A 24626-nucleotide genomic window follows, 5' to 3' on the forward strand; every position below is an offset into this window, starting at 1 on the left:
GTATATTTATCTACTCCACCTGGAACGTTTTAGCAGTGCACCAGTTGTTATCTGTCATCTGTTTTAGCATACGACCCATTCTGCTGACTCTATACAATCAACCAGCCTCCATGTGGAGCACATACGTACTGTATGTAAGCATAAATGTCCTGCTCTTTGTACTCAGCACTAACGAAATTAGAAAACACATACATGCACTTCTAAAGCTAATGAACATTATATTCTGCGTTGCAGTTTATGTATTCAATGCATACATCAGAGTCCTTTATTATTAACAATATGCATCATTTATGTTCTTTAACTGCATTGTTATCCAATAAAAATACTATTTTTTGCATATATTTTGTTTTTTTCTCAAAAATCATAGCCTAAAACCGCTGTACTTACTATCTACCATTGCACCGCTTGTACCCCTCAGCGTCTTCACTTGCATACCTTCACCAGTTCACTCCAAACCACACAAGCATTCAAACATTCTTGAATCAAGGTGGCACAGCCAAGCCGTTCTATCATTTCTCCCCTACCCCCCCCCCCCCCCCACCACCACCCCCCGCTGCCCCGGCCTAGCCTCATCCTCTGGGCCATGCAGGGCGGCAGAATGAATAGCACACTGCCTCCTATGTCTTTAAGAAAGCCTCAGTGCCCATGCTGTTACCAGGGCAACTAGTGTACAAACTGCTTCCGAGGCAATTTCCAGTCTAATAATAACTAATCGCGCTGAATGAAAATTCCCCACAAAGACGCTGCCCTGTCCCCAATGAAACTGGGGCACGTTTGAGTCACTGGGATTCTGCTGTGGTTTATTATTATTTATTTTTTAGATTTTTTTTTTTGGTCATTATTTCACACACTGCTGGCTCTCTTGTGTCCAGCTGCAGCCACGGTGTAAGGGCATTGTATTCCGTATCCTGCGGAATACCTCCAAAATTGGTCTTTTCCCTTTCGTACATTGTGCAGATTATTGAATTGCCATGCAGCACCTTCTCCGCGGGGCCTGGTAACCATGGAGACACCATCGACAGTCCATGTTAAAATATGCTAATATGAACATCAATTGTTGGGTGTTCACGTGAAATAGGAGAAATAGAAGGGAGGGGGGGTGCATGCAGGTATGATCATCGGCTACAGCCTTAACACCATTTTAAATCCCACTCACCATGTGATGTGTGCGAATATCAGTGCATCTGACAGTTTAATGCACAGGTTAGCACAGTGGTGCCCTTCCTGTGAGCATTTCCTCTTGGAACACACACACACACACACACATGTAAAGACTCCCCTCCCACAATAAAATCCTTTCCCTTGTCAAACCTATAATAACCTTTTTGCAGCATGGCTTTGGCATGTCGAGACATAGAGAAGGAAAGGAAGGAGGGGGTGGAGGGGGTGGAGAGGGAGGATCTGTTGATATGTAATGACAATGACGCCCTTTGGAGAAAAAAAAAAAAAAGGCTGATGCATTCACATAAAAAAAAAAAAAAACACAAAAAACACAGCGTCTCCGATACCCTTAGCGTCAAGGAAGTCAAGGGAGGTTGTCGGGACTTACCATTTCGGGATTTAGCCGTGCTAAAATGGCGAAGGTGGACAGTCTGTCACACACGCATTTGGTTCTGAATGAGTCGACTAGCACGGCTTTGCAGCCCCTGGCAGACCAGGATCCCAGCAGAGAGGAGCTGCACGGGAGAAAAACACACGCACACGCACAGACACGCACCGACACACACAGACACAGGGCAGGCAGACAGACACAGAAAGAGAGAGAGAGAGAGAGAAAGAAAAGCGATGCGGTGAATATTCAGACTTCCCCGGCAAAAAAACAAAAAAGGCAAAAAGGAAAGCGGTTCAAATCCCACCGCGTTACACCTGCTATTTAATCCACTTTACATCTCCGCCGGCTGCGGCAGGCGAGGGCGCAGCGAGGGGAGAGGACGCGGTGATGAGGCGGCTGTGAGGCGGCGTGCTGCAGGTCTCTGCCTGGATACATTATAGCAACACACTGCAAACACCGAGAGCAGCCCCACACATTTATATTATTATTATTATTATTATTATTATTTTTATTATTGAGGAGCTATTTATTGTATTTATTATATAGTTAACCTACTATAATTAGTTTATCGTATATATTATTAATACTTGTGTTCGCTAATTAAACTATAATTACGGATGCAAGGTGTTCGTAAGGTGAAGATGATAAAAACAGCCTCTGGTCAAGTTTTTTTTTTTAAATTATTATTATTATTATTTTTTCTGTTAAATGCTAAACGAATCCAATCCCAACTAAATGGATCATATCCACACAGAAAACAGATGTGTAACGCTAACGATGGCTGCATTTTCACAAGTTGTCCGAACATATCTGAGCAAACAAAAAAAAAGAAAAAAAAGAAAAAAAAAGAAACTGTTCAACTATAGGCTATAGTATAATCTAAAAAAGTGGGCGTGTCTTGGAAATCCTAGGGAACCAGTCAGCGTGCTGCCTCAAGTCACCTGCTTTCCAGCGGTGGATGGACATGGCTGTATAAGGTATATGTGATTTTGGAATTTCATTTGGATTGACTGCCAGGGTCATAACATGTTTTTTTAAAAATATATTTATCTCTATTTATTTCAATTCTTCACTGAAAAAACTTTTAAAGTAAGTAGCCTTTTTTCGATAGTGGCTAACGCACAAATACATAAAAACAGTAGTACAGATAAGCTAAATGAACATATAATGTGTTAAAATCGATCTGAGGCGTTAGCTAACATTAGCGCAGAGTTATGTGGGTGTGTCTCGACAACCAGAATGTACAGCCAAGATGGCGGCCACCATGCCTGCACGCTTTGGGCTTCATAGCCGCTCTACAGAAATCCTGTGGGTAACATCACGGTGGGCTTGTCCACTCAGATCATTTGGACGGGCTTTACGTGGCGATGGACAGAAGAGTCACAGTCATACACGTCATCTGAGCACCGCAGATTTGAATTAGTTTACGACAAAATGGCGACACAGGTATTTTTCTCTTTGTATCAGTTGAAACTCAACCCATAATGAAATTCAAATGGAGTGTTACCAGACTCGTATCCTACGCCAGGCTATTGTTCATATGTAATTTAGCATTTTCCAAAGGATGAATTAGCTTGACATTTGTTTAACACTTTATTTCCTATCAAAAATGTACATCAACATGTGTGTTAATTTATTGTATAACAATCACAGTTATTTCACAGTGTATGCATTATCATATTACTAGATGGAGTAGCCTAGAGGCATTGCTCATTTTTCAACAGCCAATCAAGCAAATGTTGTCACAATGCAGCTGAAAACAACGCAGCAATACATTAAAAAATCATTTTGTACACGTTTGTTGATGTAATCAAAGCAGTCGGACGTACTGTGGCTTCAGGGTTTGATAACGTGACACCTCTGACAATCAGACATCGCGTTCGTCTGGGCTCCTGACTCGGACCGACCTTACATTAGTCTGCTTCAGTGCGCCGAGAAAATAAGCAGATAAGTCAAACTGATGAAAACAGGGCTGAGTGTTATGAATCAAACAACAGGCAACAACGGGCAGTTGACCCAAAGTCTCCTCGTACAAAATTTACTTCCACTTGATTAAGTTGAATCTAGAATCGAGTTGATTGAGCAGCAGTACGCAGTACTCGGGCCATGGAACCCAAATTCATTTGTCAGGCACTGACAATAGTGGGCACTTGAAATGTCAATCATCAAAGGTTTATTTTTATTTCTTTTGAAAGAAGCTCTGGGAAATCTATAGTCTTATGTATTCTAATCAAATAAGGAATAAAGAATGAGCCAGTTAATTATGTTAATTTTGTAGATGCATGTGTCTGACTCACAAACGTCTTTCTGTACCTGTCCTCAAAGAGGTCTGAGTCGTCATCGCTTCGTTCTCCCCATAATAGGTTAGGTTTTGAACATTGGAGAGTGTTTTAGGAAACTAATGCGTGAAAATGTGACTTTAACCACTGACTGATTGTCAGAACATAATCTGAAAGAATAAAAAAAACACTGTTCTGCCTCATATTAGACACCATTAAGTCCAATTTAACACCCAAAGCAGTATTGCCAAATATACGATAATTATCGTATTTATACGATAGTTTCGGGGCCTATACGATATAAACGGGTAAATATACGATAGTTTGCCATTTGACTGACAATGAATAAAGTAGTTGTTTCATTCAAATGGATGTAGAATGCATGTAGAATAGCTTTGACTTTAAATGCACTGTCCTAGCGTGTGATTTTTTTCAAGTTGTTTAGCACGTACGATAGTTTGCAGCAACATACGATCATTTCAAAGCAACATATTTCTTGGTTTCCCATCCAACACCACTGCCCCAATGACCAGCAGTCCTCCGACTCAAGTCATGAAGCGAACGGCTGCATTAACCTCCTAATAGGTCCTCAGGGCTCAAAAAATTAGTTCCAGGGTGCTAGCTGACCACTAAAACACTTTGTCTTTTTTATTATTATTATTTCCCCAGACACCCACAAACCAACCAGTCCTCTAGAGACGACATTATCAAGACGCTCGTGGTCTGACGGAAGATTTTTTTAATAATTTATAAAATGGTTGCAGTCACTTTTTTTAAGCAGAGCTGCCAAATATCTAAATTAAAAAGACATTAGAAGGTATTGTAATAGAATACAACATGGGCTTCATGATTAATTGTGCAATAATTTTTCCACTCAATAAATGAATCAATTATTAAAGAGAAATAACTACTGAGACAGTAAATGATGGTTGCAACCTTGCGGTGTCGTTTCTGTGTGTTAATTACTTGAAACACAAACTTCGCAAAGAGTGAGCTCAATGAAAAGGGGTCTTTGAAGTTTCACACTGAAATACAAATCTTCAAAAATAAGATAACAGTAATGAATAGCATTCTGTCAAAAGGAACACTAGTTGTCTGTGTGGAAGACTCTCAAGGTGTTCCATTAATTTGTCATCCGTTGTGTATAATGCCCCCAAGAACAGCAACAATACCAGCAACTTCCCAGCAGGTTTGTCATGGTTTTGAATCTTGACTAGTTCCTGTGTACCTGTTCTTCTTCATGTTTCCTGTTGTTGTCTCGTAAACCCTCTCCACGTGTGTCTATATAGTCCTGCCTTTACCTTTGTTATCTGTCGCCTCGTCTGCAATCCTTCCCCATGTCCTGCAATGCTTGTCTTTGATTTGTTTGTCTTTAGTTCCCTGTTTTTTGTAAGTTTTCATTAAATACATTCTGCTTCCAACTCCTTCCTCATCCCTGTGTCTTGCGTTTGGGTCCCACCTCACTGGAAATCGTGAAAATATTAGAATATTTAAGGCGCACAAACACTCATCTAAGTTTATACTCAGAAGTATTTTCTTTGTGTGTGTGTGTTAGAACCCGGGAGGTGACTCGGTGCTGACATTAGCACATCACCTCAAACAGAAATCCAATATATTACACCTCACTGCTGTTTCTCTGCTACGGCTGACGGGATTAAGCCTCTCGGCGAGCCACACTGTGGCCTGAAGACAGTCTTGCCCTGCCATCTAATCGGATAGTTTAGGTGCTGGTCCAGCAGTCCTGCACGGGAAAAAGTCCTCTGCCAAGATCGAGGCCGCGTGGATAAAGCCAGCACAGAAGAGACGAAATAACGTAGAAAACACCAGCTTTTACACCGGAGTTTAGCATAGATTGCCTAGGATGTAAAATGACATCATTTCCGCCCCCTTCCTCAGTCCTCACAACCTATCATGAAGCAACGTCACCTGAAACTGGCTCTGCTCAACACCCGCTCACTTAACAATAAAGGTCTCATTCTGAACGAATTCATAACTGACAATAACCTGGATTTCCTCTGCATCACTGAAACTTGGCACAAACCTCTGGACTACTTTTCTCTCAACCAGACCACACCGACCGGATACACCTACATGGACAAACCCCGATCTGAGGGGCGGGGAGGTGGTGTAGCAGCATTCTACAGGAAGGACATTAAAACATCCACCATCTCCATCCCTGCTGCTCGCTCCTTTGAACACCTCACATTCAAACTCTCTGGTCCCACTCCTCTGGTCACTGCCATCATCTACCGCCCTCCCAAACCAAACCCCTCCTTCCTCTCTGACTTTTCTGACTTCCTCACCCAGTTATCGGCCATCTCACCTTCCGTTCTTCTTCTGGGGGACTTCAACATCCACATTGACACTGACTGCAAATCTGCCACTGAATTCCTGGAACTGCTACACTGCTTCGACTTCACTCAACACGTCAACTTTGCCACCCACAGCCGTGGTCACATCCTGGACCTGGTCTGCTCCACTGGTCTCACCTTACATCACCTCTCCAGCGTCAACCTCAACATCTCTGACCACTTGGCAATTATCATGGACATCAACATCCCCATTCCCACCGCTAAGGACAAACGGACAATATCTTTCAGAAACCTCAAATCCATCTCCCCTTCAGCCCTTTCTGCCTCTCTTGCTAGTAAAATATCTGCTTCCCCCCCTCCGTTAACTGACAATCCCTCTGACCTCACCAAATTCTACAACGTAACACTCTCCTCCTGTCTCAACCAGCTAGCCCCCATCAAAACTAAAACTGTCTCCTTCACCCACTCTGCCCCCTGGTACACTCCTGAACTACACAAAATGAAATCACAAAAACGACAGCTTGAAAGACTTCACAAGAAAACCGGTTTAACTGTCCATCTACAAGCCTATACAGATTACCTTCAGCAGTACAAGGATGCTCTCAGTACTGCCCGATCCACCTACTACTCTCACCTCATTCACTCTGGCTCCACCAACCCCAAGGCTCTGTTTTCTACAGTAAATAAACTCCTCAAGCCCAGCGACAATACCTCCAACTCATTCACCACTGACAAATGCAACTCCTTTCTCTCATTCTTCCAAACAAAAATCGACACCATTTACAACAACTTGTCCTCCTCTCCTGCCCCCACGGCCTGCACTCCCACTCCCTCACCTGCTCCTCCCCTCCTCACCTCTCAGCCTCTGTCTCAGTTCTCCCCCGTGTCACCAGGGGAGCTGCCCAAAATTATGATAGGCATGAAAACCTCTACATGTGTTCTGGATCCCATCCCATCTCACCTCATTAAGGACTCTTTACCAGCCATCTCCACACTCATCACAGAAATCATCAACTCCTCCCTCAGGTCTGGCTCAGTCCCCCGTTCACTCAAACTGGCTGCTATCACCCCCATCCTCAAAAAACCTGGACTCAACCCTGACATCTTGTCGAACTTCCGGCCCATCTCCAATCTCCCCTTTCTGTCCAAAATACTGGAGCGTATTGTCGCCACACAACTCAAAGCCCACCTCTGCTCAAATGACCTGTTCGAACCATTTCAATCCGGTTTCCGTTCCCAACACAGCACCGAAACAGCCCTCCTGAAAGTCACCAATGACATCCTCCTCTCCGCAGACTCCGGCCAGCTCACCATCCTCATCCTCCTGGACCTCACTGCAGCTTTCGACACCATAAATCACACCATTCTCCTCTCCCGCCTTGAGTCCTCCCTCGGCATCACTGGCACTGCACTCTCCTGGCTCAAATCATACCTCTCAGACCGACAACAATTCATCCACATCAACAACTGCACCTCCTCCACTGTTCCTCTGTCCCAAGGTGTCCCCCAGGGATCGGTGCTTGGTCCTCTCCTCTTCATACTTTACCTGCTCCCCCTTGGCAACATCATTCGCCACCACGGTCTCCATTTCCACTGTTATGCTGATGACGTCCAGCTTTATATCTCCACCAACTCCATCACTCCCGCCACTCTTTCCACTCTCTCCAATTGCCTCGCTGACATCAAATCCTGGATGCAGATCAACTTCCTCAAACTAAATTGTGACAAATCAGACCTAATCATTATCGGCCCCAAATCCCTCAACAACACCACAGACAGTTTCCGCCTCACCATCGACAACTCCACCTTGTCTCCATCCCCCAACAGCCGCAACCTCGGAGTCATCTTTGACAGTAACCTCTCCTTTGATCATCACATCAATCAAATCACCAGAACTGCCTTCTTCCACCTCAAGAACATTGCCCGACTCCGTCCATCACTCTCCTTCTCTGCTGCTGAAACCCTCATTCACGCCTTCATCACTTCCAGAATTGACTACTGCAACAGCATCCTCTATGGCACACCATCCAAAACTTTAAATAAACTTCAGTACATCCAAAATTCTGCTGCACGTCTGCTCACCCACACCCGCTCCCGTGATCACATCACTCCTGTCCTCCAGAAACTCCACTGGCTCCCAGTTCCACAGCGTATTCAGTTCAAAATCCTCCTCCTCACACACAAAGCCCTCCATAACCAGGCCCCTTCCTATCTCACTGACCTGCTCCATCGCCACAATCCATCCCGCAGCCTCCGTTCATGTGACGCAAACCTCCTTACTCCACCACTCAAGACCAAGCATCGAACCTGGGGCGACAGAGCCTTCTCTGCAGCTGCCCCCTCCCTCTGGAACTCTCTCCCCAAACACATCCGCGACTGTACCGACCTTCCTACCTTCAAATCTCTGACAAAAACACACCTTTTTAAAATTGCTTTTAATGTTTAGCTCAGTTTATTGTGTTTTTAATGTTATATTTCACATTGTTTTGCTAATTTGATGTCCTTTTTATGTAAAGTGTCTTTGAGTATCTTGAAAAGCGCTTTTAAATAAAATGTATTATAGTCAATGTCCTGTGAATTCAAGCAACTGGTGAGCTAGCTGGCACGTGATGCAGATTAAATTGTCCTGAATGTAAACGGCAGCAGAGCCTGTGCAGTCTGTTCCTCTATTCAGAAACACTCCATGCCTACTGATCTCCATCCCCTCCTTCTACAATTGTATTACAGTAATTGATGAAAACTCAAGCCCGCTGATCACTTCCAACATCTCTGATGAGCTGAGGCAGCTCCTCGACATCAGCACGGACTCCGTAAACTGACTGAGACAGCAAGGGGTTGATTTGTATGGTCAGAAGGAAAGTTAGCAGTTAGCAGACTGCAGTCTGGTAAACAATGTTTAGCCAATGAGGCTTTCTCTGAAGAATAAAAATGAAAAAAGAAAAGAAAAAAATCACCCGTCTTGGAGTAAATGTCTGAAGTAATGAAAGATCTATTTGTTTCTGACTAAAGAGCGCTGGGCCAAAGTTTTAGGAACTTTAGATTCCTACAATCAGACGTCAAATTGGTCCCGAATTCATTCTTCAACTGAGCGACGGGCCTTCTTAAACAAAAACAAGAACAAGAATTCCCGCATTAAATCCGTAGACTGTATATAAATATGGACAATGTTTCGCCACTTCCACTTCCTCCTGAGTGGAGCCACGATATCGATGACCCGACCACACTTCCTCCAGACTTACTCGCGTTTTCATTTAATTAATACGACGCTCTGCTCTACCTCCACCAGTTACAAGGAAATGTTGGATTATACTTTGTACATGGCAACTGGTGGTTGCCGTTATGTCACATCCTGTTTCTATTACGTCAAATAATTAACTAAAACAAAACTTATCCAAAAAACTGACACTTGAACATGCATCAACATTATATTAACTACCTAAAATGACAGAAACCATCCTAGAATAAAAAATACACTGCAGCCAGACACCAGGGGGAGCTCTACTTGCTTTGGCTTCACTTTTGAGGAGCAGTTCTGCCATCTTTCTTTATACAGTCTATGGGATAATCAGACAGGCTGACTCCCACTGACACTTAAAACTCCATATCCATACCCAAATCTGGATCGGTTGACAGTTTTGCTCTTATGACAGAACTGGGCTGTTGTCTGCAAGCACCACTCATAACAGGGAATGGACGTATGATGGAAGTTGACTGATGGAGGTCTTGAAAAAGAGGGATCAACATCGCAAATACTGACTCTTAGCATAAACTTAATGTAAATGTCAATAAAAGCCTTTGACACTTAAGAAATGCTTGTAACTACACTTCAGTACACCACCTGACAAAAAAAAGACCCAAAAACCCTGAAGCAGCAAAGTTTGTGGGAAACAATCCTTGTGTCATTCTCCAAACTTCCGGCCACGGCAGTACGCTGCACACTGAGTAATGACCTACCATAAAGCTACCCAACAGGACAATATGCAGCATGTGGTGCAGCATGTGGTGTGTTGCTGTAAGAGTGTAAAACTGTCAGATGCTCTTCACACCAACATTAGACCAAAGCCATGAACATTCGTTTGTGTATTTATAGTACATCAGATAAGACGTACTGTAAACAAAAGTAAGTAACAATGTCAGAGTGAGTGACGCTGACAGAAAGAGGTTGCTGGTGTTCTTCTTATTGATTTCAGGAGAGAGAGGAAGTTCCCAGGCAGCTTCACGGCTCTTATCAAGATGACAAGGACGGCTCCTCAGATTTCAATTTCTCAACCAAATATTAACTCATTAATCATAGCTGCTGTCCAAGACAGATTTTAATTTTGCATAGGACATGTCTCCCTCAGCCCCCAGCCCCCAACCCTCCACAGAACCACCACAAGATTGGATTATTTGTCCTTTATTCGTTCCTGTCCTTGTCTCTCCTACTGTGTTGTCTCCCATGCCTGTCAACTTTCTTGACATCTAGAAGGCGACGGTTGTCACAGATAAAACTGCTTGAGACGCAGTTTTCAACTGATATTAGACAAATATATACCATCATGTGTCAAATAAAATCTAGGATTCACATAAGGTCTAATATTCACTCATTATTCAGTGACATGCAGTACACGCCACATGTACACCGATCAGCCATAACATTAAAACTGCTGACAGGAGAAGTAAATAACACTGACCATCTTGTGACAATTCAATGTTCTGCTGGGAAACTTTAAAATCTAATGCTTTAATTTAAGAAGTTCTCTTTTTAATATATAAATATTGTATTTATGCATTGATGATTTATGTTTAAATATTGAGAAGTAAATTTAAATCAAATTTTTTTATTTTATTTCTTCAGGAATCACACTCAACTCTCTGCTGTTCGGGTTATCTTTTTAATATATAAATATTGTATTCATGTTCCTTGTTTAAATATTGAAAAATAAACGAAAATCTAATCATTTTATTTTATTTTATTTTATTTCTCCAGAAAGAACCAGCACTCAAGTCTCTGTTCTTTGGGTTCTCTTTTTTAATATATAAATATTGTATTTATGCTCCTTGATTAAATATTGAAAAATAAAGTAAAATCAAATAATTTTATTTAATTTTATTTTTCCTGCGACAGACTGGCGACCTGTCCAGGGTGTACCCCACCTCTCGCCCGATGACAGCTGGGATAGGCTCCAGCAGACCCCTGCGACCCTTAACAGGAATAAGCGGGTACAGAAGATGAATGAATGAATGCATCATTTTATTTTATTTTATTTTATTTTATTTTATTTTATTTTATTTTATTTTATTCCTCCAGAAAGAACCAGCACTCAACTCTCTGCTCTTTGGGTTCTCTTTTTAATATGCAAATATCGTATTTATGCTCCTTGTTTAAATATTAAATCTAATCCTTTATTTTATTTTATTTCATTTGAACCAAATCAACTCTGTCCCTCACTTTTCTGCTAAGCTCCAGGTCTATAACTTCTTTTAATCCCTAGGCTGAGTTGCGCTGAATGTTCTGCTCTCCGTTTCTGTAACACAAGTGTGCGCACCCATCTAAATGCAAATGTCCAAACCTGCATCGCAATAAGGCTGCAAAATGTTTGCCTCTCCTCCTCCCTCTCCCTCGCTCGGCGGCTGCACTCTCAACATGTTCGCACCCACATTTTTTCGCCTTAAACAAATAGGGTGGTTAAGAAGAGGGCACAAATGAGGAGCGCTTTGAATCTGCTCAAAGAAGCATTAAACTCGAACTGTTCTTCTTCTCGCTGCTCTCTCCCTTTCTCTCTCCCTCAGTAGACTCTGAACTGGTCTCTGTCGTACACATTGATGTGGGTGCGTGGGTTGGCTGGCAGAGGGGGAGGAAAGTGGTGAGCGACACTTTTAATTTTCCACATGCTGCATCAGTGTCGTAGCGGTGATAGCGCTGGGGTTAGTGTTGTACCAGACGAGAACTGCCAAGCTGTCCGGCGCACTCAGCACCTTTCACTAGAGAGCAGCTCACTGATTTTGTCGAGATTAAAAACGCCGCAGCCAGCCGGGTAACTTCCAGAGAGAACACGGCGTCTTAAAATGTCCACTTAGAGGACTTAGAGGAACTGTCTGGTGCTACAATACAAGTGGGTACGCCGGTGTTTAGATCTGGCAGACCATTTGAGAAGCAGATCAAACTAATACTGCACTTTTGGAAATTTAAACAATTCACAAAAGATGGGAGTAAATGGGGTCAATGTCTGAAGTAATGTAAGTTCTATTTGTTTCTGACTAAACAGCGCTGGGCCAAAGTTTTAGGAACTTTAGATTCCTGCAATCAGACGTCAGATTGGTCCTGAATTCATTCTTCAACTGGGCAATGGGCCTTCTTAAGCAACAACAAGAACAAGGAGTCGTGCAGATTACCCATAGACTGTATATAAATATGGACAATGCGTCGCCACTTCCTTGCATTGGCCAAACAGACGCCATTTTCCCAGGGATACGGCGGGCACCGTCATACGAGTTTGGAGCCAGAGTCTGTTATTCAACAGATTGAACATGCATCAACATTATTTTAACTACCAAAAATGACAGAAAGCATCCTTAAAAATATTATTTGTTGTGTACTTTAGTGTTATAGTTTGGCCCAAGTCCCATCCACTAACATGGAGGAGGTAGAGCAGCAGGGTGCAGACAAGTTAAGCAAGCGGGTCTTACCTGTCGCTCTCGTCCCAGGAAATACACGTCTGGTTGGTGGTGCCCTAATGGACGGAGAACAGAGAACACACCGGTATGATCACAGTGAAAGAGTACGTGTTGTCGGTCAGCAGCTTGATATCTGGACGTGGCCTTAAAAGTGAAAAGGGAACCGCGTCACTCACGTTGTAAAGATGAGAGAACTCGACCACAACGGGAGCGGTGAGGGAAGAAGCGGGGCTGGGCTTGATGGTCACTGACAAGACTTTGGAGTTCAGGACGGTGCTGTTTCTAAAAAAGAAAAAAAAAACATTTTCACAGGTCATATACAAATCCTACTTCCTATGATACTGTGACCAAGCAATTTCCCTTATGGATGAATAAAGTCTGTCTAAGTCTAAGTCTAGAAGCAGCAGAGGAATCCAAAATCAACAAAAGGATCACCAACGTTATTATTAACTCCAAACATCTGTTCCAAATCATCTGCCATCAGGACAATGAATTGCTATGCCACATTTACTGGTAATCTATCTTGGGGTGGTCGAGACATTTCAGCGATTACCAGATACATTAGGGTTCGATCAGCTGGGACCATAACACATCTGTTAACCGTCACCTCCATCCAATAGCTGCTCAGATATCTATTCTGGATCACAGCAGTGGAACGAATGAACCAGAGTGCTCAAAAAGTGCGGACTTGAGCTTTCTAGAGTTAAAATAATAACAATAATAAAAACAAATCCACTACCCTCCTCAGTAACACCAACTTTTACTTTTCTACAGTGAATGCTAGTTGAATCCACCCATTCTTTCCATTGCATGCATCACCAAATCTCCTCTGTTTTCCCAACACTCTCTTTTTCTGTCTCTACATGGCTTTCTTTCAAGCGGATGGGCCCCCCCAATATAAGTTGGGTTTTGCTAAAAGGGTTAGGGTTAGGGTTCTTGTCGAAGGCTTTGTGTTTGAATCCAGTCGGTCGATTAGTGGCCTTTCCGGTACTCCGGCTTCCTCCAACCGTCCAAAGAGGTTCATTGGTTTGTTCTAAATTGGCCGTAGGTTTCTGTGTTAGCCCTGTGATAGACTGGCGACCTGTCCAGAGTGTACCCCGCCTCTTGCCCACTGACAGCTGGGATAGGCTCCAGCCCTCCCCCCGACCCTCCATCAGAGGACAATCGGTTACAGAAAATGAATGAATAAATGAAGGGATTGAGCTGAGCCGAATCAACTGACAAACTTGCCCTTGTCACAATTAGTATTGCAAAATAATTTGCAATAATAGCTCCAGGGAACAATGTGACTGCCAGCGACGACATCCATAGATGACACAAGGCAATACAAAAAGGCAACACGTTGCAGAAGGCTTCGCTGACATTGCTCGTCGTTTAGTAAAGGTCATGCAGCTGTCACCAAATGATAAACCCTTTAAATGCTGACAGCTCGTGTCCAGTGCTCTTAGAAGTCAGGCCTGAGCTACATGAACCATGACTGCTTAATTAACTGTGTAATTCGTAACAGATTAGCGGCTCGGCTCTCCCCGAGGAACTTGCCGGAATCTTTTCCAGAGCAAACATACAATCCTAAAACATAAGGCCGTCACAGCACCCGAAGCGGCTTATTTTATAATATTTTGGGGCATTTTATTTTGCACTCTTGCTGCCTGCTTAGTATGCATTGTAATTTCATCTTTTTTTATAGGTGCTATCAATCATGTGGAATGAGCCTATCGGGTGGGAAAAAGTGAATTGCCACTGGAGGTAGTGACACTGAAAGCTTCCAGTCGGCCGAGCATGCTCAGCGGCCCATGCTCCGCTCCCTGGTTACTCCCATCATCACTGTATCTTCTATGCGCAGTTGTCCTCTCGCCAATCCAAAACACAATCAGTCAACTTAAACCTTTGTGTCACCTAGTCTCCTGCCTCGAACTCGTCTCATTTTCCACGAGAGGAGCGTCAAATGCAGACAAGGAGAAGACACGAGGATGAAAGGGAAAAACACAAAGAGCGAAGAGGAGCTAAAGGAATTCAGCAGAACGGCAGCGATCCACGTATTCATGTGGGTCGATTAGACTGGAGAAAGCGAGGGTCTGCTTCATTTCCCTGTTTTCATGTGTCACCAGTTCATTATGTGCGTTCGCCACATTATCATAATGGAACCACTGTAACCACAGCCATAGATAACAGGCTCTTACATATAATTACACAGAGCTATGCTGTGTTAAAATATATGTTAATCATCGTGCTAGCAGCAACGGCAACTTCTTCCAAGAAAATCCTTCTACTGTAGGAGATGAAAGACGAACACGAGGACACCCACTGTTGGTTTACTACTGCTTCTGCATTAAATCCTTGTTTTCATTTAGCTGGGAATATTCATTCCAGCAGCTGATGTAAAATGGCCTGACTGTACCGTGATAATCCACAACACCCACTTTGTAGCGCATCCAGAAACACGGTTTGACTACTTCAGTGGCTACAGTGTACTGTATGTCAGCATGTCTCTGGTTGTGTGTAGTATTTTGATCCATTGGCGTGCAGTGGAGGAGGTTTATGGCTTGTCAGATCATACAATGGTAACTGCAATCCTTCTGAGATTGTGACCTGGAAAGGGACTTTGGTTCTTGTCAAGTACACTAAGCTGATCAGGCATACCATTGTGACCACCTTCCTATGTCTGTGAAGGTTCTCAGTCATCCAGGTCATGGTATATCCAACAGAGGTTCAAAAAAGGCAACTGGACTTGTAGAGTTTTTTGAGAAAAACTCTACAAGTCCAGTTGCCTTTTTTGAACCTTTGTTGGACCACCTTCCTAATATTGTGTAGGTCTCCAAAACAGTCGTGACTCATCGGAGAATGGACATGGGCCTTCTGAGGGTGTCCTGTGGTGTCTGGCAACAAGATGTTGTTAGTGGGGGGCCTTTTTTTTTTTGAGTTGTTCCTAAAGCGTTTTTTGGCTGCATCCTGCTGGGGATGGCTGCTGTCATCAAGGAGTGTCATTGCTATGGGGTGGGGGTGCCTGTAGCACCGCATTATGTAATAACACCGCATTATGTGACAATGTAATAAATTTGCACGCCATTATGTAATAACTGCCGCATTTTGTAATGATTTGTCACATTATGTAATAAACTTCTTGAACGCAATAAGTAATACATTTTGCCGCATTATGTAATACGTTATTACATATTGCGGTTGTTACTGCATAATGCGGGTGTTGTGTTTTTTTTTTTTGCAAAATGTAACAATTGGTGCATTATGTAATAACCAAGCAAAATTGACATTAAAATAGCAAAACAATGTGTATTTTACTCAAAATTAATGCTTACAAATAAGTATTAATATAACGAGGCAATTAAGTATTTAATCAACTAAATGAAAAACTATTCAGCTGCAACATACAGCCTAACACACTGATCACACAATGGAACTGCAGAATAATAAAGTGAATTTTAACACTGTTCTTTACCTACAGTAAAACAGGCCATGACTCACATTTCACACACATATAGCCAAACTAGCAGTATATGGAGGGAACTGCCTATCAGAATTCTGTTTGATTTATGCTGTTCAGGCACTTAGCCTAAGCCACTACTTGACATTGCTCCTCGTGCAAGGTACTGATTGGGACTCATGGTGTCTATTCTGGCTAGGCTAGGCCTGCTAGTGGAAAGGCAATGTTTAAACGTAAGTTATTATCTATGATTTTTTTATTTATTTATTGTACTACAAACTAAGCAGGATTTAGACTGAGATACTGTGTCCTCAATGAACTTGAAAAGAAAACCTTTTATGCTAGTACTGTATGTGTTAGCTTAGCTTATGTTTGGCTATGTCAACACCAGCTAACTAATATAATATAATATCTGACAGTCTCTGTTTCCTTCTCTCTCACACATTTGAATCTATTGATAGGAATAATGCAAAAATATTTTTAAAAGGTCCATGTTTATTGAGTTTATTGAGTCATTTATGCGTAAGTTGACAGGATGCTACGCTACCTTTTTGAATATTTGAGCATTTTAAAGAATTAGCAGTAGGCTAACAGACTAGTAGCCTAGACTAAAGCATCAGTATTACTATAGACATTCATAGTGCTCCACTTTGCTCAAAATGGCTGGTTTTGTTAGCTGTATATAAATCCATATAATCGCAACAAATGCTAAGAACATACTAAGGCTAACTTGCTGTGTTAGCCTCAAAATATATTATCGTTATTATTATTAATAATAATAATAATAATAATAATAATATTATTATTGTTATTTTTATGTTCGTCTACTATTGTTATTTTCTTCTATTATTGTGTTAAATGTTCCAAATGTAAAGCACTTTGAGCTGCATTCTATGCATTATTATTATTATTATTATTAACAAAACAGAAATCATAAGTTAATAGGGCACATTCCCACATTGGTAATGCCATATTAGAGTTTATTAAGAATTAGCATTACCATGGAATATACTGAATATTCAGTAGAACATTCCCTATTTAATTATGACTTCCTCCCCCCACAGATCTTCTATTTACCACTCTGCTGACCTGCACCCTTTGGGTCTCATCTGATGGGTACGGGCAGCAGCAGACTATGAGTGAGGATGTCTACAAGGTCATTGTTAGTAAGCTAAGGGGAGAGTTCAATGTACCTGTAGCTGAACGGACAAGAGCTCAAAAAAATGCTTTAGTGAGGCTGTGTAATAGTTCTAGAACACTGTTCAATTTTACGTTTCCACTTTATTATCCACTACAGTTCCATTGTGTGTGTGACGTGTTAGGCTGTATGCTGTGGCTGGATTGTTTTTCATTTAGTTGATTGAGATATTAGGCCTATTATCAAAGATTGCCATAATATTTGCTGTTCATTACACATTGTTCATCCATGATGTCTGTACCTCTACAGGATGGTATCTGTTCTTTGTCTAAACAAGGCATTATTGGGCATTTAGAGAATAAATCATTTGAAATAATGAACTGTTCGACATCAGTCATTTGTTCTGCAACTATTTTTTGTCTCTTACTCTGGGTTTGCATAATATAGGCTATCCTACATTTTTGTGTCAGAATAATACTTAGTACCATTTTGTGACACTGCCAGTGCTACATTAATGCAGGTACTATTACTGTAGGTGGAAATATGCATTATGAAGGAATGTTAAGGTTACATGGAACATGACATTTATTGAATAGGCGAGACTACATGGTGCTGCTGTGCACAGCCCATGTTTAATTATTTGGTGCTGTATGTCTTTTCTTTACTGCTGCTTGAGCATAGACAGAGATTTAGTTGACAATTTTATAAATTGGTTAACTATCAGAAGCACTTACCTCCAAACTTGATCTCATGACTAATCTGACTGCAAATATTAATTGAAAAGAACCCCTTGTGCATTTAAATGAGCACAACCAAAGTTAAAAGGTGGATTGTTACAATGTAAGCTGAGCAATAGTTGACATACTGTCCTCTTAATTTTCATTTTTGAGTAAAATACACATTATCATGCTGTTTTTAATCAATGAAAATGTCAATTTCGGTTGGTTTTTACATAATACACCAATTGTTACATTTTGCTAAAAAAAAAATGGCAACACCCGCATTATGTAGTAACAACCGCAATATGTAATAACTTATTACATAATGCAGCAAAATGTATTACATATTGCGTTCAAGAAGTTTATTACATAATGCGGCAGATTATTACAAAATGCGGCAATTATTACATAATGGTGTGCAAATTTATTACATTATTACATAATGTGGTGTTATTACATAATGCGGTGTTACAGTGCCTGGTCTGCTCTAGGTGGGTGCTACATGTCTAAGTAACATCCACACCAATAAATGCCAGGTCCAAAAGTTTCCCAGCAGAACTTTGAATTGTCATAAGATGGTCAACGTTCTCCCATCAGTGGTTTTAATGTTGTGGCTGATGGGTGTAAGAGGATGCAACACTATTTTTCTGAGGTCTAATGGACATAGGGTAGGTACTTAAACAGGTTTTACTTGCTCCCAATTCCTCCATTTCATTCTGGCCATTAAAAGATCCCCTCCTAATGCACTCTCAGTGTAAGGACCAGTTTACTGCACATTGGAGCTTCTTCTTAAGACGTATTGTTAGACCCTGTTAGACATAAAGTGCCGTTCCAAACAGAAACACTGGAAGGCGGAATTAAAAACCTGTCCTCACAAGGACACTGGAGAGGTGATAACGTTTAAAAGGAGAGATGACGGGGCATATTTTGGGCCCAGTCCTTCCCTTTTCTTTTCCATTCTCTACGCATAGCGTTGCACTGGGTTATACTTAATGAAATGTTCCACAAACAGCCGCATAAAAAGTGAAGAAAATAAAAGATGAGCGGGCTCCTTTCTCATCTCCACACAGCCGGCAAATCACAGCATGACGCAGAGAGAATGTCAGCGGCTTCAAAAAGGTATGAGGTACAGAGAATGGTCAACGCAGGCACACCTTATCCTATCCAAAAAGTATGAGGGTGCTATCAGGCCATACAACAAAAAGTATAAAAGTGAGCATAAATCCCACTGATGAGATATGTGAAAAAATTCACATACGTACCTCCCTCTGGGACAGAAATGTCATCCAAAATGTATCTGAAGCTATTATGAGGTTTCAGATTAGGGGAGAAGGAGGCAACTTTGGGCTAAAAAGACTTTGGAAGTTATTCACTCAAGCTGACAAACTGAAAGAGACTTGGAAATGTTTAGTATACCCATCCACAAAGCCTCCAAGTGATGGAGGGAAAAGGCAGGGGAATGCCAAATCAGTGTCAACCCACTCATCACTGGGATGGCATGAATGTGTATAAGTCCATTGTAAACCATAAAATAGCTTGTTGAGATATTTAAGACTGACTGATCAACCGACCAACTTCACCCTCCCTAGATCTATAAGAGTAATGGATGAAACACATTCGGTTATATATAATCTCTCTACAAATTACTCCGCTTTCGGGACCTAACCATAACTATACATTTGAGATCACACCAGCCATAACGGCCATCACCATGTTAATGTTCCCTCCCATGAGGAATCGCCAGAGGACACTCCAACCACACCCATCTCCAAACTTCATTTTGACCAAACCTGCACACCTGTAAAGTTGACTGCATCTCACACAGAGACACACAAGCCTAACACCTGACAAGGTGCATGCAATATCCCTGTTCTTTTAAGAGCTCCATGCATATAAATTAATTACAAACTAAGTATCCTAGACCTAAAGCCAGATCTGGTGGGACACATAAAACATTCGCTTTACAATACCAACCAACCTTGGTGCTTGTGTCCAAACATTTTACGACTCACTTTGACATTCTGATGTTGGTGGAGTTTCAAGAAGAAACCCTGCTTTAGCAGACAACGAAGCTTCTAATCCATGGGTGTCCAAACTACGGCCTGCGTGCCAACTACGGCCCGGAGTCCATTTTTAATTGGCCTGCAGTAAATTCTAAACATATAAAGAAATATAACCCACAAATAGAACTTGCGCTTGGCTGTAGCGTACTATTTAGTTTTAACAGAAGGCGGCGCTAGCATCTTTAGCGCTGCAGCTTCTCCACAAAACAAGATTAATCGAAGAAGACTTTTGCTACAGGTGACCAAAAATGGCAGAACCAACGAAATGCAAGATTGTAAGTGAATGCAGAACATTTCAGACACGGGAAACGAGGGGAAGTGTGTCTGTTTGATATGAAACGAAACTGATGCTGTGAAGAAAGAGTTTAATATACGACAACACCGTGAAACCAAACGTCAGACCTACACTGGTGCAGAACGAGAGCAGAAAGTTAAGCTAATGGCAGCTAGTCTGAAGCTATACTATAATTTTTTATCCATGCCAACAAAACACAGGAAAATGACCAACAGCTACCTCTGTGATGTCCTTCACATCTCAACCACCAAACTTCCTCCTGCCCTGCCAACCACCTTCAGTCCCACTGGAGTTCAACAATGAGTTAAAAATATATAATCCACAATATTCAGGTGTTAATAAGTCCAATTACTTACTTGAATAACAAGCTTGAAATATACCATTTCCACCCTTCCCCAACCCATCATCCTGACTAAGAAGCAATCTGAAACTACTACCACAATGGCCATCACTCACATGTATTTATTTGCCAATAAATACCTCACCTGAGTGGCCCAGCCCTTGGTATACTTGTCCCTATGTGGGCCTCAGTGAAAAAACAAAGTTTGCCACCCCTGTTCTAATCTGTCAGATGCAGCCACGAAGCCTTCAGCGGTCTTACCTCTGCAGAGTCAGAATGCTGCCCAGGTTCCTGTACAAAACGATGCCGGTTACGAACGTCGAGGAGTCTTCGGAATCTGTGATGGGGAGGAAGCAGAGGTACGGACACACTGAGCAGGAAGGTCAAAGTCAAATAAGGCAGCCGTGTCGAGAGGTGTGTTCACAGAGACTGACTGTTTCATTCTCTGTCAGTACAGTGGCCTTCCTTCCATTGAGGAGAATGCAGGTCAGCCATGCGGCTTCCACTCCTCCAGCCCCCGAGAGCTCTTTACATTGGAGGTGGCCTACATGACTACTCAGCTATAAACGTTGCCTCTTACACTGCTGTACAGTCACACACACACGGACAGACAGTGCACTTTCACCACATAACTCTGGCACATGCTGACATTTACACGGACAGATATGAAAAGCTAAAAGGAAATTCTCTTTCACAGCGTTATACACTGATCAGGCATAACATTATGACCACCTTCTGAATATTGTGTAGGTCTCTCTTGTGCCTCCAAAACAGTTGGGACTCATCAGAGAATGGACATGGACCTTCTGAGGATGTCCTGTGGTGTCTGGCAGCAGAAAGTTGTTAGTGGGGGGGGCTTTGAGGGGAGGGGCCTCTGTGGATCATCCCACAGATACTTAATCAGTTTGGGATCTAGTGAATGTGAAGGCCAGGTCAACGTTTTTGTGTGCGTGCCTGTGTCAGGCTGCATCCTGCTGGGGATGGCTGCTGCCATCAAGGAGTGTCATTGCTATGGGGTGGGGGTGCCTGGTCTGGTCTAGGTGGGTGCTACATGTCTAAGTAACATCCACACCAATGAATGCCAGGTCCAAAAGTTTCCCAGCAGAACGTTGAATTGTCAAAAGATGGTCAGTGTTATTTACTTCTCCTGTCAGTGGTTTTAATGTTGTGGCAGATCAGTGTAAACCAGGAAATAACAGAGATAGCCCAAAGCTAGCATCACAACAAGTACTACCACTACTTCTGAAGCTGTTCCAACCTGGTATGTGCCCTGGGTGATCTGATTACAAATGCGCAGTTCAAGTGTCATCAAACCCAAGATCCAATGTCTTTGACCATGCTTGGAGTTCATCTGACACGGCAACTTATTTTCAGGTCATCTGGCTGCCTCAGTCTCTTGAGCAGCACCTGAGCAACAAGCACTGTCATTTGAAATCAGCCAATCACAAAACAGCTACACTTCTTATCTATGGGGTTATATTGATGTGTGCATATGTACATTTGGCTCCAGCGCTCTGTAGGTGAGCTCCCCCTGTTGGAGATAAAGGAGGGCGTAAGCAGGGTTGTGCCAGCATGGGAAGAATCTTGTCAAAATCAGACTGCTGGACTACATGAAGGCACAGATAGGCCCGGGGCGAGGAGAAGCCTTCTCTTTCTGGCTGCAATGTCAAAAAGCAAAAATAAATAAATAAATAAAAAAACTACTCCATCTGCACAGCCATCTGAAGACATCCAGCTCTTCTGCTCCAGCACACTGCATAGCAGCCTGAGAGCACACAGCAGTGTGCCAGGCAGCAGGCAGAGGCTGTAGCTCCCGGGCAACAGCTGAGCTCCCATGGGCATCAGGGGGGAACCGAGCAAGACATGTGCATGTGTGAGGGGGATGAAGTATTATGTGTCCCGCTCATGCACTCCTTGGCTTGCCCGTCCAATATGCTCAGCCAGATTGTCCGTGCCCAACAAGAGCTAGCCTGGGGGGGGCTTTAACCAGTGATTCAATAAGTTATGTGTCTGTGTGCGGGAGCTGAAGCAAGTTCAGAGCCAAGTATCTGTCCATAAACATTTGCTTATTTGATGTATGTGCAGAATATTTGTTTGCAAATGTTGAAGCGTGAATACGCACATGTGTGCAGTCGCATGCAAGCTTCGTTACACGCGTGCCTGGGTACGTGAAGTGGTGAAGAAAGGCTAAACGTCAAGTGCAAACTCTGAAACACACTCTATGGCTCAGACTATTTCCTGCACCTTCACCAAAACATGCTCAGCACACCTTAGTTTGCAGGTAGAGTTTCAGGAATATATTAAGGGGCTGCTCTGAAGTGGTTAGTGGTGACAGGAAGCGAACTAGAAAAGCTGTTAACAGTGAATGTGCACTTGCGCTTACTTAATATATTCCTCTCAACAGAAGCACGCTCGTCAAGAATGGAGTAAACATCATACAAATTTAACTACCTACTTTCTGCTCCATCAGATATTGTTATCACATGAACGCACCTTTTGCTGTTCTGTGCTCACACTGACCTTTTAATAGTTTTGCACAACAAGAGAATTTGAGGTCAAGTGCCTACAAAATAAAGAATGTTTATTTTTTTCATTGCAATAACATTATAACCACCTTTCTAACATTGTGTAGCTCTCCCTTGCACCTTGAAAACAGCTCTGACTCATCAGAGAATAGACATGGGCCTTCTGAGGGTGCCCTGTGGGGGCCTTTGGGTCCTGTGGTTTGAGGGGAGGGGCCTTTGTGGATCATCCCACAGATGCTTGATCAGTTTGGGATCTAGTGAATTTGGAGGGCCAGGTCAAGACCTTGTGCTGTCCGTCATGTTGTTCCTAAAGCGTTTTTGTGTGTGCCTGTGTCAGGCTGCATTCTGCTGGGTATGGCTGCCTGATGGGGTGGGAGTGCCGGTCTGGTCTAGGTTTCTCAGTAACATCTGCATGAATGCCAGGTCCAAACGTTTCCCAGCAAAACTTTGAATTGTCACAACATGGTCAATACTTTTTACTTCACCTGTCAGTGGTCATAATGTTGTGGCTAATCGGTGCATGTTCCTTCCTATGCACTTGTATGTGTTAAAACACAACACTTCAGAGTGAGTAAAAAAAAAAAACAGTGTCTGTTGGCTTCCTGCTTGTGGAGAATTCAAAGTGTGTCCCACAGTTTACTCGTTACCCCTTTAATACTGAGAGCCCTCCACTGCTGTGAGTGTGACTCCATGTGGAGAGGCGCTGTAGTGAATGGCAAGTGCAGAGAGACTCCATGTTGTGGACCTGATTAATGTGACAATTAACCCTCTAGGGTTTCTCAGTTTGTACTTGTTTGTTATCTGTTTGTTACATTTTAATTAAATTTTACCTTTTAACTATGTACATTAATATGAGGCATTGCAGCAGCTCATCCTGATAAAAAAACAAACATGTTACTGTCTTGTGTTTTCTAGTATTTAAACTCAAGTTCTGAAAGGATATGAAACCTGTCTTTCCTTTTTACATTTCCAAGAAACTGTTTAGCTAGTTTAGCCAAGTAACAGTATAAGAGAATACATGCCGTTAAGCTTTAGCCTGGAAATCTGAAACCTGAAAGTTTGGACTGGAGCGCCTCTGTTGGGAACTGATTATACGCCAGCAGCAAAGATCTGCCAGGCCAGTGAAATTCTTTGGACGGCGATGGAAAGAAGAGCGACGCCAACGCAGTCATACACGTTGTCTTGGCACCAAAATGGCTCCCAAGTAAGTGTTGAAGAAAAATATTCAATGTGCTTGTTTCAAAGTTTGCTATAGTGGGGTGTTTATTGGTTACAGACACAGAGTGTGGGTCTGGGAAGGTGAGTCG

The 24626-nt window shown here is 42.5% G+C and overlaps 1 protein-coding gene across 1 annotated transcript in view; it reads right to left on the reverse strand.

Annotated features, from left to right (window-relative positions):
- Nucleotides 1-24626, reverse strand: part of adgrb1a (adhesion G protein-coupled receptor B1a) — a gene marked incomplete at its 5' end in the record, with an annotated part of 116646 nt that overhangs the window by 35878 nt on the left and 56142 nt on the right. The window contains 4 exons of the mRNA XM_084557672.1: nucleotides 1550-1676; nucleotides 12813-12856; nucleotides 12977-13082; nucleotides 21056-21131. Coding sequence (XP_084413798.1) covers nucleotides 1550-1676; nucleotides 12813-12856; nucleotides 12977-13082; nucleotides 21056-21131 — 353 coding nt within the window. The remainder of the gene's footprint in view (nucleotides 1-1549; nucleotides 1677-12812; nucleotides 12857-12976; nucleotides 13083-21055; nucleotides 21132-24626) is intronic.

Source organism: Chelon labrosus (genome assembly GCF_963514085.1).
Source record: "Chelon labrosus genome assembly, chromosome: 12".
Taxonomy (NCBI): domain Eukaryota; kingdom Metazoa; phylum Chordata; class Actinopteri; order Mugiliformes; family Mugilidae; genus Chelon; species Chelon labrosus.